The 12,711-nt window shown below is 45.0% G+C and overlaps 1 protein-coding gene across 1 annotated transcript; it reads right to left on the reverse strand.

Annotated features, from left to right (window-relative positions):
* Positions 1-469: 469 nt before the first annotated feature.
* c24h8orf74 (chromosome 24 C8orf74 homolog) lies at positions 470-6,211 on the reverse strand. The gene is made up of 5 exons (XM_047355725.1): positions 6,063-6,211; positions 4,437-4,620; positions 2,325-2,548; positions 828-986; positions 470-721 (listed from the first exon to the last, which is right to left on the reverse strand). The coding sequence occupies exons 1-5, from the start codon at positions 6,108-6,110 to the stop codon at positions 497-499; spliced, it is 840 nt and encodes a 279-aa protein (XP_047211681.1). The 5' UTR covers positions 6,111-6,211; the 3' UTR covers positions 470-496.
* Between the last annotated feature and the right edge of the window lie 6,500 nt (positions 6,212-12,711).

A 12,711-nucleotide genomic window follows, 5' to 3' on the forward strand; every position in this document is an offset into this window, starting at 1 on the left:
CAAAGTAGTGGTAACAAGACTAATTTATTTATTAATTTTTAAGACGCTTAAGAATCCCTTTAAAATCCAAACGAATTTGTCCAGTTTTCCACAAGCATTTCAATCTCTAAACTTAACTCTACTTGAGCATAACATTTAATTCAAGTATTAAATATATTTTTGTTACTTTTAACTATTTGAACTGAATAATGTTTAGTAAATGGCACAGTTTTTATCTACATAAAATAAATTTGCATTGGAAGAAGTAGTTGTTTACTAGGCCCTGAAATGGCCCAGTGATTTGCAGTAACATTGATTTTGATGCATGAATATATGAATAATGCCTTTGAGCTGGAGAAAAAAAATCATTACCTATTACCAAATAGGCTACTTCAGGACAGCAGTAGTGACATTTTCTCACTAAACCAGACATAAACTGCAGAGGAAAACCATAAACTTTAGTGCAGAAGAATAAACAATATTAGCTTGCTTGGTATTAGTTTCTCTTTTTATTGAATCAGCTCCTGCTTTGCGTTTTCAGTCTTTCCTTCTGTTTTTGCTTCTTTGCCTTTGTTGCTGCCATTTGAGAACTAGCTGTGTTGTGGTGCCGCCCAGTGGCCAAAGCCTCCTGCTGCAGTTTGAGCTGAAGGATATCTGAGAGCAGGGACGCCTCTTGACTCAGACTTCCCAGGATCTGGCCTTCTGCGGTTCTAATTGCAGATTGAACCAACTCCATAATGGTCTACATGAAGGAGCAGAAATAATGCAGAACATTTTATAGGAGGCATTTGCAAAATACTATCACAGTTATTTTCAGAGGATTCCAGTTCTTTTCAGTAAAATAGCACCTCTTTGTTCAGTTCCCCGTCTGATGGGACACTAATGTCCCTTAGAGTGACCCGTGGCCCGGCTCTGAGAGATCTCAGTTTTTCTTCAATCTGCTGCAGGGACGAAGCGAGTCTTGTTTGTTGCTGAGACTGTGCCTCCCACTCCTGGAGATCAGTACCCTGCGACATGTGTGTCTGAATTTATTACAGAGTTAGCATGCTTTACAAAGTATTCTTCTTTTTTACATTTTGTCACATTACCACAAAGGATTTTATTTGATAAACCAACACAAAGTAGAATATAACCAAAACCTGAAAAGTGTTGTTTAAATTTACACTCAGTCCCTCTAAATCGATACTTTTTAGAACTTCCTTTCATTGCAGTTACAACTTCTTTTGAGGCATTCTTCTACCAGCGTTGCACATCACGAGTATGAATTTTTTCCCCATTCTTCTTTGCAAAAAGCTCAAGCTTGGTCATTTTGGATGAAGAATGTCAGTCAACATCAACTTTGAAGTCTTGCCAGATCAGACCTTTTGTTGAATTTGGGTCTGAACGTTAACGGCCACTGCTTTGGCTGAATGTGTACGACCGTCGCCTTAATGGAAGGCGATCCAGGATTTCTTCTAGGATTGTCCTCCTCCCATCTTACCAGGGACACCGACCTCCTTCGCTGTCCATTTCTGTCCCCTCAGCATGATGCGGCCATCATCATGTTTCACAACTACTCTTCCTACTGTGGCTCAGTAGGAAGAGTAGTCGTCTTGCAATCAGAAGGTTGTGGGTTTGATTCCAGCTTCCTCCTGCCATATGTCGATGTGCCCCTGGGCAAGGCACTTAACCTCAAGTTGCCTACCGATCTGCGTATGGGTGTATGAATGTGTGAGTGCGATTGGGTGAATGTGGCTCTAGTGTAAAGCGATTTGAGCGGTCTGTATGACTGGAAAAATGCTATATAAGTTCAGTCCATTTACCATTTACTGTGGGCAGGATGTGTTCATGCTGATCTGCAGTGTTAGTTGCCGCAGTTTTTCGATTTTGTTTTGTTAAAAGTGTTTACCCCGGGTTTTATTAAATCAAAATAAAATGCTATTATGTTTGTGGGTGTAACATGAGAAAAAGGGAAAAAGTACAAGAATGAATACTCTAGATAGATTCTGAAGGAAATAAAATGCTGCCACTGAGTTTCCAATATTCATCTGAAGCCCATTAAACCTAAACTGACCTGTGACAACAGGCATCAGTGGTTATTATAACTACTTAATCAACATAAAAATGTTAAGTGATGATTTCAGTCCATTTTTAAGGTCTAAAATTGTATCAGAGAATCAGAAAATTGAATGAACGGGAAAGCTGTGACTCCATTTTCTCATGAGTGCTCAGTCATTTCCTCTTTAGTTATGACTTTTGACTGTACAACGAGTAGCAACAAGTGTGAAAATTCAGTCCACCTATGTAGCACTCAGATCAGTGACAGAGATGGGCCAAGAATGTTCAAAGGTTTTATTTTTCCATACCTGTGCTAAAGGGCAGGGGGTGGGCGGCAGCTGTACCTCCAGATGTTTCTGAGCTACAGACTCCTCAACCACTCCACCTACCACCACCTGGAACAACCTCCTTCTGGAGATGCAGGTGTCCATCAGGTACTGGGTTAATACATGTCGGTGTACAGGCGTCAGGTTTGGTAAATGCTCACACAGCACACATCTTAGCAGCGACCAGAACTTGGGTATGTCGAAATCTGGTGGATAGAAGAAAAAGACAACAAGAATAGAGGAGCTCAACTATTGAAAATGATTGATTTGAATATAAAAGCAACCCTGAAGCCAAACCAGCCCGAAATGCATATTTCAATGAGAATGACTCACTCTAATTTGAATGCACTGGTGGAAAACATGATCTCTGTTTGGTTATACGGGTCCTTCTCAAAATATTAGCATATTGTGATAAAGTTAATTATTTTCCATAATGTCATGATGAAAATTTAACATTCATATATTTTAGATTCATTGCACACTAACTGAAATATTTCAGGTCTTTTATTGTCTTAATACAGATGATTTTGGCATACAGCTCATGAAAACCCAAAATTCCTATCTCACAAAATTAGCATATCATTAAAAGGGTCTCTAAACGAGCTATGAACCTAATAATCTGAATCAACGAGTTAACTCTAAACACCTGCAAAAGATTCCTGAGGCCTTTAAAACTCCCAGCCTGGTTCATCACTCAAAACCCCAATCATGGGTAAGACTGCCGACCTGACTGCTGTCCAGAAGGCCACTATTGACACCCTCAAGCAAGAGGGTAAGACACAGAAAGAAATTTCTGAACAAATAGGCTGTTCCCAGAGTGCTGTATCAAGGCACCTCAGTGGGAAGTCTGTGGGAAGGAAAAAGTGTGGCAGAAAACGCTGCACAACGAGAAGAGGTGACCGGACCCTGAGGAAGATTGTGGAAAAGGGCCGATTCCAGACCTTGGGGGACCTGCGGAAGCAGTGGACTGAGTCTGGAGTAGAAACATCCAGAGCCACCGTGCACAGGCGTGTGCAGGAAATGGGCTACAGGTGCCGCATTCCCCAGGTCAAGCCACTTTTGAACCAGAAACAGCGGCAGAAGCGCCTGACCTGGGCTACAGAGAAGCAGCACTGGACTGATGCTCAGTGGTCCAAAGTACTTTTTTCGGATGAAAGCAAATTCTGCATGTCATTCGGAAATCAAGGTGCCAGAATCTGGAGGAAGACTGGGGAGAAGGAAATGCCAAAATGCCAGAAGTCCAGTGTCAAGTACCCACAGTCAGTGATGGTCTGGGGTGCCGTGTCAGCTGCTGGTGTTGGTCCACTGTGTTTTATCAAGGGCAGGGTCAATGCAGCTAGCTATCAGGAGATTTTGGAGCACTTCATGCTTTCATCTGCTGAAAAGCTTTATGGAGATGAAGATTTCATTTTTCAGCACGACCTGGTACCTGCTCACAGTGCCAAAACCACTGGTAAATGGTTTACTGACCATGGTATCACTGTGCTCAATTGGCCTGCCAACTCTCCTGACCTGAACCCCATAGAGAATCTGTGGGATATTGTGAAGAGAACGTTGAGAGACTCAAGACCCAACACTCTGGATGAGCTAAAGGCCGCTATCGAAGCATCCTGGGCCTCCATAAGACCTCAGCAGTGCCACAGGCTGATTGCCTCCATGCCACGCCGCATTGAAGCAGTCATTTCTGCAAAAGGATTCCCGACCAAGTATTGAGAGCATAACTGTACATGATTATTTGAAGGTTGACGTTTTTTGTATTAAAAACACGTTTCTTTTATTGGTCGGATGAAATATGCTAATTTTGTGAGATAGGAATTTTGGGTTTTCATGAGCTGTATGCCACAATCATCCGTATTAAGACAATAAAAGACCTGAAATATTTCAGTTAGTGTGCAATGAATCTAAAATATATGAATGTTAAATTTTCATCATGACATTATGGAAAATAATGAACTTTATCACAATATGCTAATTTTTTGAGAAGGACCTGTACACAACAACCTGCATTTGTTTAAGATTTGTACAGCAGACAGCATGATGTGTATTTTTGTAGAAAAGGAGTCACCTCTATGTTACACAGAGGTTTGTTCTTACCATGCAGCTGTGGGAAGATGTCTTTGGCAAGCACAGCTGAGCGGATCACATTGGCCCAGGAGAAGCCTCGCTCTGTGATGAACATAGCAACATCATATACAAACGCCTGATGGAAGGAGAGCCTGTCACCACTAAACTCGAACCACTGGAAGTGATGGCTGAGCCTTCGGATGCCAGCATCCCTCTGGAAACAGGTGATACACATCATCTAAATAAAATACAGTGCAACCAACTGTCGACCAAACAAGAGTCTACCTGTGTGTAATATTATCCAAGTACAAATCAGCTGTTCTGTGAAGGTCTCAGAGGTTTGTTAGAGAACGTTAGTGAACAAGCAGCACCATGAAGACAAAGGAACGCAACAGACAGGTCAGGGAGATAGATCTCGAGAAGCTTAAAGCAGGGTTATGTTAAAACACATTAAAAGAAAAAAATTTCTCCAAGCTTTGAACATCTCATAGAGCTCTGTTCAATCTATCTTCTGAAAATGGAAAGAGTATGGCAAGTCTTATCAAAACATAGCCATGCACCTAAACTGAGAGGTCAGGCAATAAGAGTTTTTTTTTAGAAAGCAGCCATGAGGCCCATGGTAACTTTGGAGAATCTGCAGAGATCCACAGCTCAGGTGGGAGACCCTGTCAACAGGACAACTATTAGCCATGCATTCCACAAATCTCTGCTTTGTGTAAGAGTAGCATAAATAATGCAATTACTGAAAGAAAGCAATGGAAGATCCTGTTTGCACATTAATACAAGCCATGTAGGGGAACATGCGGAAGGTACTCTGGTTGGATGAAACCAACACTGAACTGTTTGCCCTAAATGCAAAACAACCTCTGTGCATCACCCTGAACACAGCATGCCCACTGTGAAACATAGTGGTGGCGGCATCATGCCGTGGGGATGCTTTTCTTCAACAGTGAAGCTGGCCAGATTTAATAGGAATATGGATCGAGCTAAAATAGGGCAGTTCTGGAAGAAAACCTGTTAGAGACTGCAAAAAACTTAAGACGGGGACGGAGATTCACCTTCAAGGAGGACATCAACGCTTCACATACACCCAGAGCTACAATAGAAAGGTTTAGATCCAAGCATATTCATGGTTTATAAATGGTTTAGTCAAAGTCCAGAGCTAACTACAATTGAGAATCTATGAGCCTCTGATTAAGCCCTAACTACTTTGCAAAGAAAAATGCCCAAAGCAGTTAGAAATATACCCCAAAAGACACTGTAATTGCAGTGAAAGGTACTTCTACAAGTATTGACTCAGGGAATTAAATTCAAATTAAATACAAAAAAGACTTCTGATATTTGTGTTTAGACTTCAACTTTACAGTTATGCACTATACTTTGTGTTGATCTATCACATAAATCCCACTGAAATACATTAAATGACGTGGTTGTACTGTGATAAAATGTGGAAAAAGTTCAAGTGGTTTTGCAAAACCCTTAATATTGTGGCTAATTTCCAAATTCTCTGTCAAAATATTGGAAATGTCCCTTTAAAACAAACAGAACTGGAGCCCTTCAAGCTCGAATATTTGTATTTAACAATCACGTCTGAATGCAGCATTGGGATCACATGATTTAAATCAAAGCACCGGTTAATTTCCTCCAACTTCTTACCTGAAGCGTCGCTATCAGCGCGATTTCCCCCTCTGTAAGGGAGTCCATCCTTACAGGCTCGAGGTCACTCGGTTGCCATTAGAGACGAACGCGGAAGTGACGCTGGCGCTGCTGCCGACGTGTTGACGTATGTATATTCGGATACGTTATCAACCTGAATTTCATGCAGTGCGGTTTAATGTATCGAAACCTAGTGGGTAAACTGTGGATTTTATTTTACGGTTTTTAATGGTGGCTTTTTAAATCGATACTGGATGGAATAAATACTTAATCGAACGAGGTTTGTTTTTATCCAGGGCCACAGATTACGGCTCTAATCCTACTTAGCAAAAATACCCCTCCTCTTTCATTGTTTAACCCCCTCTTCTCTTCTATGCTCCTCCTGTACAAATTTAGGGGAGTGTGATATCAAGTTGATGTAAAGCAAATTATTTCCGGCCACTGTTTTCAAAACAAAAGCTTTATTACACGTTTTATTTTTATTTATACAAAATGGGAGGCAATATTCAGGATCAAAGGAGACACATTGGATATGATGTATGGTGTATTTTTAACATATATTGTTCAAATCTTTAACTTAGATAAATTGAACCATCCATATTTACTCTGACACCATCCCACCCAATAGAAAATTACTATTATTATTTTTTTTCTGTTTGTCCCAATCTTTCCCCAGTCTAGTATTTCTGGATATTAAAATCCCGATTAGGTTTCATTATTTGTTTGCCTACAGAACAAGATCACAGCTCGACATCCACCTCAACGGCGTTTGGCACCAAGCGGTAAAAATGTGAGAAAAACACTGAATATATATATGGAGTTGTGTAACTTATTTTCAGCAAATTTCTCTTCATATTCATTGTTGTAAATAATTTGAAAAACATTTTGATATGAATCAAAATTTTAAAAAGTTTATTAACTGTGGAAAAAAAGCCTGGTCTTTGCTTTGAAACTTACTCTTTAGATATGACTGGTCTACTAAAAATAACCTGATCCACTTCAGGATTTTTTAAAACCCCATCCCCCTGTAAGGAAATGTTTTTAAGTATTTATATACCAAAAAGTCTTCAGTACAAAACAATCATTTACAACTGTGTTAAATACACTTTTTACACTTTATACTTAGCTTATGGCTTCCAAGTTTAGACTTGCTAATTATTATTATATTATTTCTTAAATGTTCAGAACCTTTAGCATGCATTAAACAAAACTTGCTTCACAGTGCTATCTGATTTGCAAAAGACGCAGACTACTGTGCACAATTCTCTAGTCTTGCCTCTAAATCCTACTTACAAGCATTCTGATTTCTTATTACCTTTCACAGTTGGCTAGGTTGTTTACCATTGGAACATTCTGTTAAAATTTAATCAAGATGAATGTGATGAATGTTCGTTCGTTCGTTCGTCGTCTTCCGCTTTATCCGGGACCGGGTCACGGGGGCAGCAGACTCAGCAGAGACGCCCAGACGTCCCTCTCTTCAGACACCTCCTCCAGTTCCTCCAGGGGGAGCCCAAGGCGTTCCAAGGCCAGCCGAGAGACATAGTCCCTCCAGCGTGTCCTGGGCCGTCCCCTGGGCCTCCTCCCGGTGGGATGTGCCTGGAACACCTCCCGAGGAAGGCGTCCAGGAGGCATCCGGTATAGATGCCCGAGCCACCTCAACTGGCTCCTCTCGATGTGGAGGAGCAGCGGCTCTACTCCGAGCCCCTCCCGGATGGCCGAGCTCCTCACCCTATCTCTAAGGGAGTGCCCGGCCACCCTACGGAGGAAGCTCATTTCAGCCGCTTGTATCCGGGATCTCGTTCTTTCGGTCATGACCCAAAGTTCATGGCCATAGGTGAGGGTAGGAACGTAGACCGACCAGTAAATTGAGAGCTTTGCTTTTCGGCTCAGCTCTCTCTTCACCACAATGGACCGGCACAGCGCCCCCATTACTGTGGCAGCCGCACCGATCCGTCTGTCGATCTCCCGCTCCATTCTTCCCTCACTCGTGAACAAGACCCCGAGATACTTAAACTCCTCCACTTGAGACAGGAACTCCCCTCCAACCTGAAGAGGACAAGCCACCCTTTTCCGGTCGAGTACCATGGCCTCGGACTTGGAGGAGCTGATCCTCATCCCAGCCGCTTCACACTCGGCTGCGAACCGCCACAGCGCATGCTGTAGGTCTTGGCTAGAGGGGGCCAGCAGGACCACGTCATCCGCAAAAAGAAGAGACGAAATCCACTGGTCCCCAAACCAGACCCCCTCTGGCCCTTGGCTGCGTCTAGAAATCCTGTCCATAAAAGTTATGAACAGGACCGGTGACAAAGGGCAGCCCTGCCGGAGTCCAACATGCACTGGGAACAGGTCCGACTTAGTGCCGGCAATGCGGACCAAACTCCTGCTCCGCTCGTACAGGGACCGGATGGCCCCTAATAAAGGGCCCCCGATTCCATACTCCTGGAGCACCCCCCACAGGGCATCACGAGGGACACAGTCGAATGCCTTCTCCAGGTCCACAAAACACATGTGAACCAGTTGGGCAAACTCCCACGAACACTCGAGCACCCTGTAGAGGGTATAGAGCTGGTCCAGTGTTCCACGGCTGGGACGAAAACCACACTGCTCCTCCTGAAGCCGAGGTTCGACTATCGGTCGGACTCTCCTCTCCAATACCATGGCGTAGGCCTTACCAGGGAGGCTGAGGAGTGTGATCCCCCTGTAGTTGGAACACACCCTCCGGTCCCCCTTCTTATAAAGGGGGACCACCACCCCAGTCTGCCAGTCCAGAGGCACTGTCCCCGACCGCCACGCAATGTTGAAGAGGCGTGTCAACCATGACAGCCCTACAACATCCAGAGACTTGAGGTACTCAGGGCGGATCTCATCCACCCCCGAAGCCTTGCCACCGCGGAGCTTTTTAACCACCTCGGTGACTTCAGCCTGGGTGATGAAAGAGTCCAACCCCGAGTCCCCAGCCTCTGTTTCCACCACGGAATGCGTGATAGCAGGATTGAGGAGATCCTCGAAGTACTCCTTCCACCGCCCGATAATGTCCTCAGTCGAGGTCAGCAGTCTCCCGCCCCCACTATAAACAGTGTTGGCAAAGCACTGCTTCCCCCTCCTGAGGCGCCGGACGGTTTGCCAGAATCGCTTCGAGGATAACCGGTAGTCCTTCTCCATTGCCTCACCGAACTCTTCCCAGGCCCGAGTTTTTGCCTCTGCCACAGCCCGGGCCGCAGCACGCTTGGCCTCACGGTACCCGTCAGCCGCCTCAGGAGTCCCACAAGCCAACCACAGCCGATAGGACTCCTTCTTCAGCTTAACAGCATCCCTTACTGCCGGTGTCCACCACCGGGTTCTGGGATTGGCACCGCAGACCTTACGGCCGCAGCTATGGGCAGCAGCATCGACAATAGATGCGGAGAACATGGTCCACTCGGACTCTATGTCTCCAACATCCCCCGGGATCTGGTCGAAGCTCTCCCGGAGGTGGGAGTTGAATACATCCCTGGCCGAGGGCTCCGCCAGGCGTTCCCAGCAGACCCTCACTATGCGCTTGGGCCTGCCAAGTCTGTCTGGCTTTCTCCTCCTCCAGCGGATCCAACTCACCACCAGGTGATGCTCAGTGGACAGCTCAGCCCCTCTCTTCACCCGAGTGTCCAAAACATGCGGCCGAAGGTCTGATGATACAACAACAAAGTCGATCATCGACCTCCTGCCTAGGGTGTCCTGGTGCCAAGTGCACTGATGGACACCCTTATGTTTGAACATGGTGTTCGTTATGGACAATTCGTGACTAGCACAGAAGTCCAATAACAAAACACCACTCGGATTCAGATCGGGGAGGCCATTCCTCCCAATCACGCCTCTCCAGGTGTCACTGTCGTTCCCCACGTGGGCGTTGAAGTCCCCCAGCAGAATAATGGAGTCCCCAGGAGGGGCACTATCCAGCACCCCCGACAGGGATGCCAAGAAGACTGGGTACTCTGCACTACCATTCGGCCCGTAGGCCGAAATGATAGTCAGAGACCTCTCCCCAACCCGAAGGCGCAGGGATACGACCCTCTCATCCACTGGGGTAAACCCCAACACGAGACGGCTGAGCTGGGGGGCAACAAGCAAACCCACACCAGCCCGCCGCATCTCCCCGTGGGCCACTCCAGAGTAGAAGAGAGTCCAACCCCTCTCAAGGAGATGGGTTCCAGAGCCCACGCTGTGCGTGGAGGCGAGCCCGACTATTTCTAGTCGATATCTCTCGACCTCCCGCACAAGCTCAGGCTCCTCCCCCCCCCAGCGAGGTGACATTCCACATCCCTAGAGCCAGCCTAAGCATCCGGGGATCGGGCCGCCAAGGTCTCCACCTTCGTCCGCCTCCCAATCCTCTTTGCACCGGTCCCTCACGGTTCCCCCTGCAGGTGGTGGGCCCACTGGGGGATGGCCTCGGGTCCCTCGTTCGGGCTTGGCCCGGCCGGGTCCCGCGAGGAGCAACCCGGCCACCAGGCGCTCTCCGACGAGTCCCGACCCCAGGCCTGGCTCCAGGGTGGGACCCCGGCTCCGCCGTACTGGGCGACGTCACGGGCCTCGATATTTTGTTCTTCATGAGCGGTTCTTGAACCATTCTTTGTCTGACCCATCACCTAGAGCCTGTTTGCCATGGGAGACCCTACCAGGGGCATTTAGGCCCCAGACAACATAGCCTCTAGGGTCATTTGAGCACTCAAACCCCTCCACCACGTTAAGGTGATGGTTCAAGGAGGGGTGTGATGAATGTGTGTAAATGAAAGTATAGTTGGTTCATTTGAAAGTATGTGAGAATGCGAAAATGTATGTGTGTATGAACAAATAGGTATGTTTATTGCATAGGTGCAAGCGTGTGATAGAGAAAAGATAAATCCCTGGAAGTCTTTAATAACTGGTGTAACTGAGGGGTGAGGTCTGTTACAATTGTATTGTATTAGTTTATGTTCACTGGTTCTCTTCTCTCATACATTTCCATTAAAAAAAACAAAACAAAAAAAACAGTTAGTTTTGTTTAATATCAACCTGTCAAGGAACTACAGGTGGAAATTAGCATATTTTGCTATAACCTGGCACCATGCATATTTTCTGTTTTTAGGTCAATGTATTGCTGTGCACTGTCTCTGTACAAATAAAGGAAATCATCATCATCATCAAGAATTTCAAGTCCTGGGAAAATGGGTGTGGAGACATCCCTAGTAATAGCCCATCACCACTGGGTAAGACATGTTTGTTGTTTGCTTCTTTTTCCATTTTCCTCTCCTTTTTTCACAATAGTGAAACTGAATCACAACGTCACGCCTTATTTTGAAAGTCAGATTCGCCCCGCTTCCTGTTAGAGGTTGGATTTGAACATGCGCCCCTCCGAGGGAAGCAGAAAGCGGAGCCGCTTCTCCGGCTGTAGGAGCGCGTCACACCTCGGCTCATAGACGCACATAATACTAAAATAGTTTTAGATTTGTTTTATTTGGTCTGATCTGGGATTGTCATCTATAATCATTCCGGCTGTCATAAATCTATTCTGGTGAGATTTTTATTCTTATCACACTTGTTGCTTTCATACTGAGCTTCATGTCTAGTCCAGCAGAAAGTGTGTTTTTTTGTGTTTTGGGGAATCTAATTAAGAGTGATAAGTGTATTACTGAATCCAAAATATTTTCCTTTTGAGATCCAGTTGTGGTGTTGAAGTGAGTCTCTTACCTGCTTATAGGATAAGCGAAGGAGGGAGGAACCTGCCAAACTAGGCCACATATCATATAATCTCTCCGCTGCTTTCTGCTTGTCCTACTGACTAAACTGATTAAGTATCAGCACTTTCAAACCTCCTAAAGAGACCATTTAAAACAAGAATCATGAGCTCCATCATTTAGTATTGTGTATATATTTCTACTTCAATAAAAACTAATGTAACAGTGTTGAATTCCCTGATTTATCCTCCAGGAATACTTTGAAAAGCATCAACACTCTTTTAAAGACAATCTGCCTTAGTCTTGTCATCTCAGGCGCTTCTCATCCCTGACTTCCTGTCTACCCTGAGGTCTCTGAGGCCCACCTACTCTGCCTCTCTTTCATTAAACCTGTGAAGCAGATACAGATTGATAAAATAAAAAAAATAACATTAAAATAGTTACATAAGGCAAGACTTGCACAACAAAAATGTCAGTTCTTACTTCAAGGATTTTTAGAACGTGTGAAAATAAATAACTGCCCTTGGTTTTCACTCGAAAAGATGCAAAAAGATACTGTTTTCTATTAGCTTTGCGTTTTAAAGGCCTTGGGGTATTGTGCTGTTACAGAACTGGAGCTCTTGAGGCATTTCTAATGAAAACCCTCGGAGATGCAAAGATTAAAAACATTTTTTTTTTACTCTGACAACCAATTTATTCCTGAACCCGACTTGAAGAAAAATATTTCCTAAGATTACCTGGATATTTGTTTTAATTGTACATGGACATAATATTTTATTTCATAGCAACTGCCAACAGACTTTGGGTTGTATACAGGTATCAGGACCCGTACTCGTACTCGTCGTCTTCCGCTTTATCCAGGACCGGGTCGCGGGGGCAGCAGACTCAGCAGAGACGCCCAGACGTCCCTCTCTCCAGAAACCTCCTCTAGCTCCGCAGGGGGAGCCCAAGGCGTTCCCAGG

The sequence above is a fragment of the Girardinichthys multiradiatus genome, chromosome 24, assembly GCF_021462225.1.
Source record: "Girardinichthys multiradiatus isolate DD_20200921_A chromosome 24, DD_fGirMul_XY1, whole genome shotgun sequence".
Classification (NCBI taxonomy): domain Eukaryota; kingdom Metazoa; phylum Chordata; class Actinopteri; order Cyprinodontiformes; family Goodeidae; genus Girardinichthys; species Girardinichthys multiradiatus.

Coding starts and splice junctions, on each gene's coding strand:
- c24h8orf74 (XM_047355725.1), bottom strand. CDS start 6,110: ATGGACTCCCTTACAGAGGGGGAAATCGCGCTGATAGCGACGCTTCAG. Junction 2,549..4,436: donor CATCTTCCCACAGCTGCATG/GTAAGAACAAAC, acceptor TCTATCCACCAG/ATTTCGACATACCCAAGTTC. Junction 987..2,324: donor CCCCCTGCCCTTTAGCACAG/GTATGGAAAAAT, acceptor CACATGTCGCAG/GGTACTGATCTCCAGGAGTG.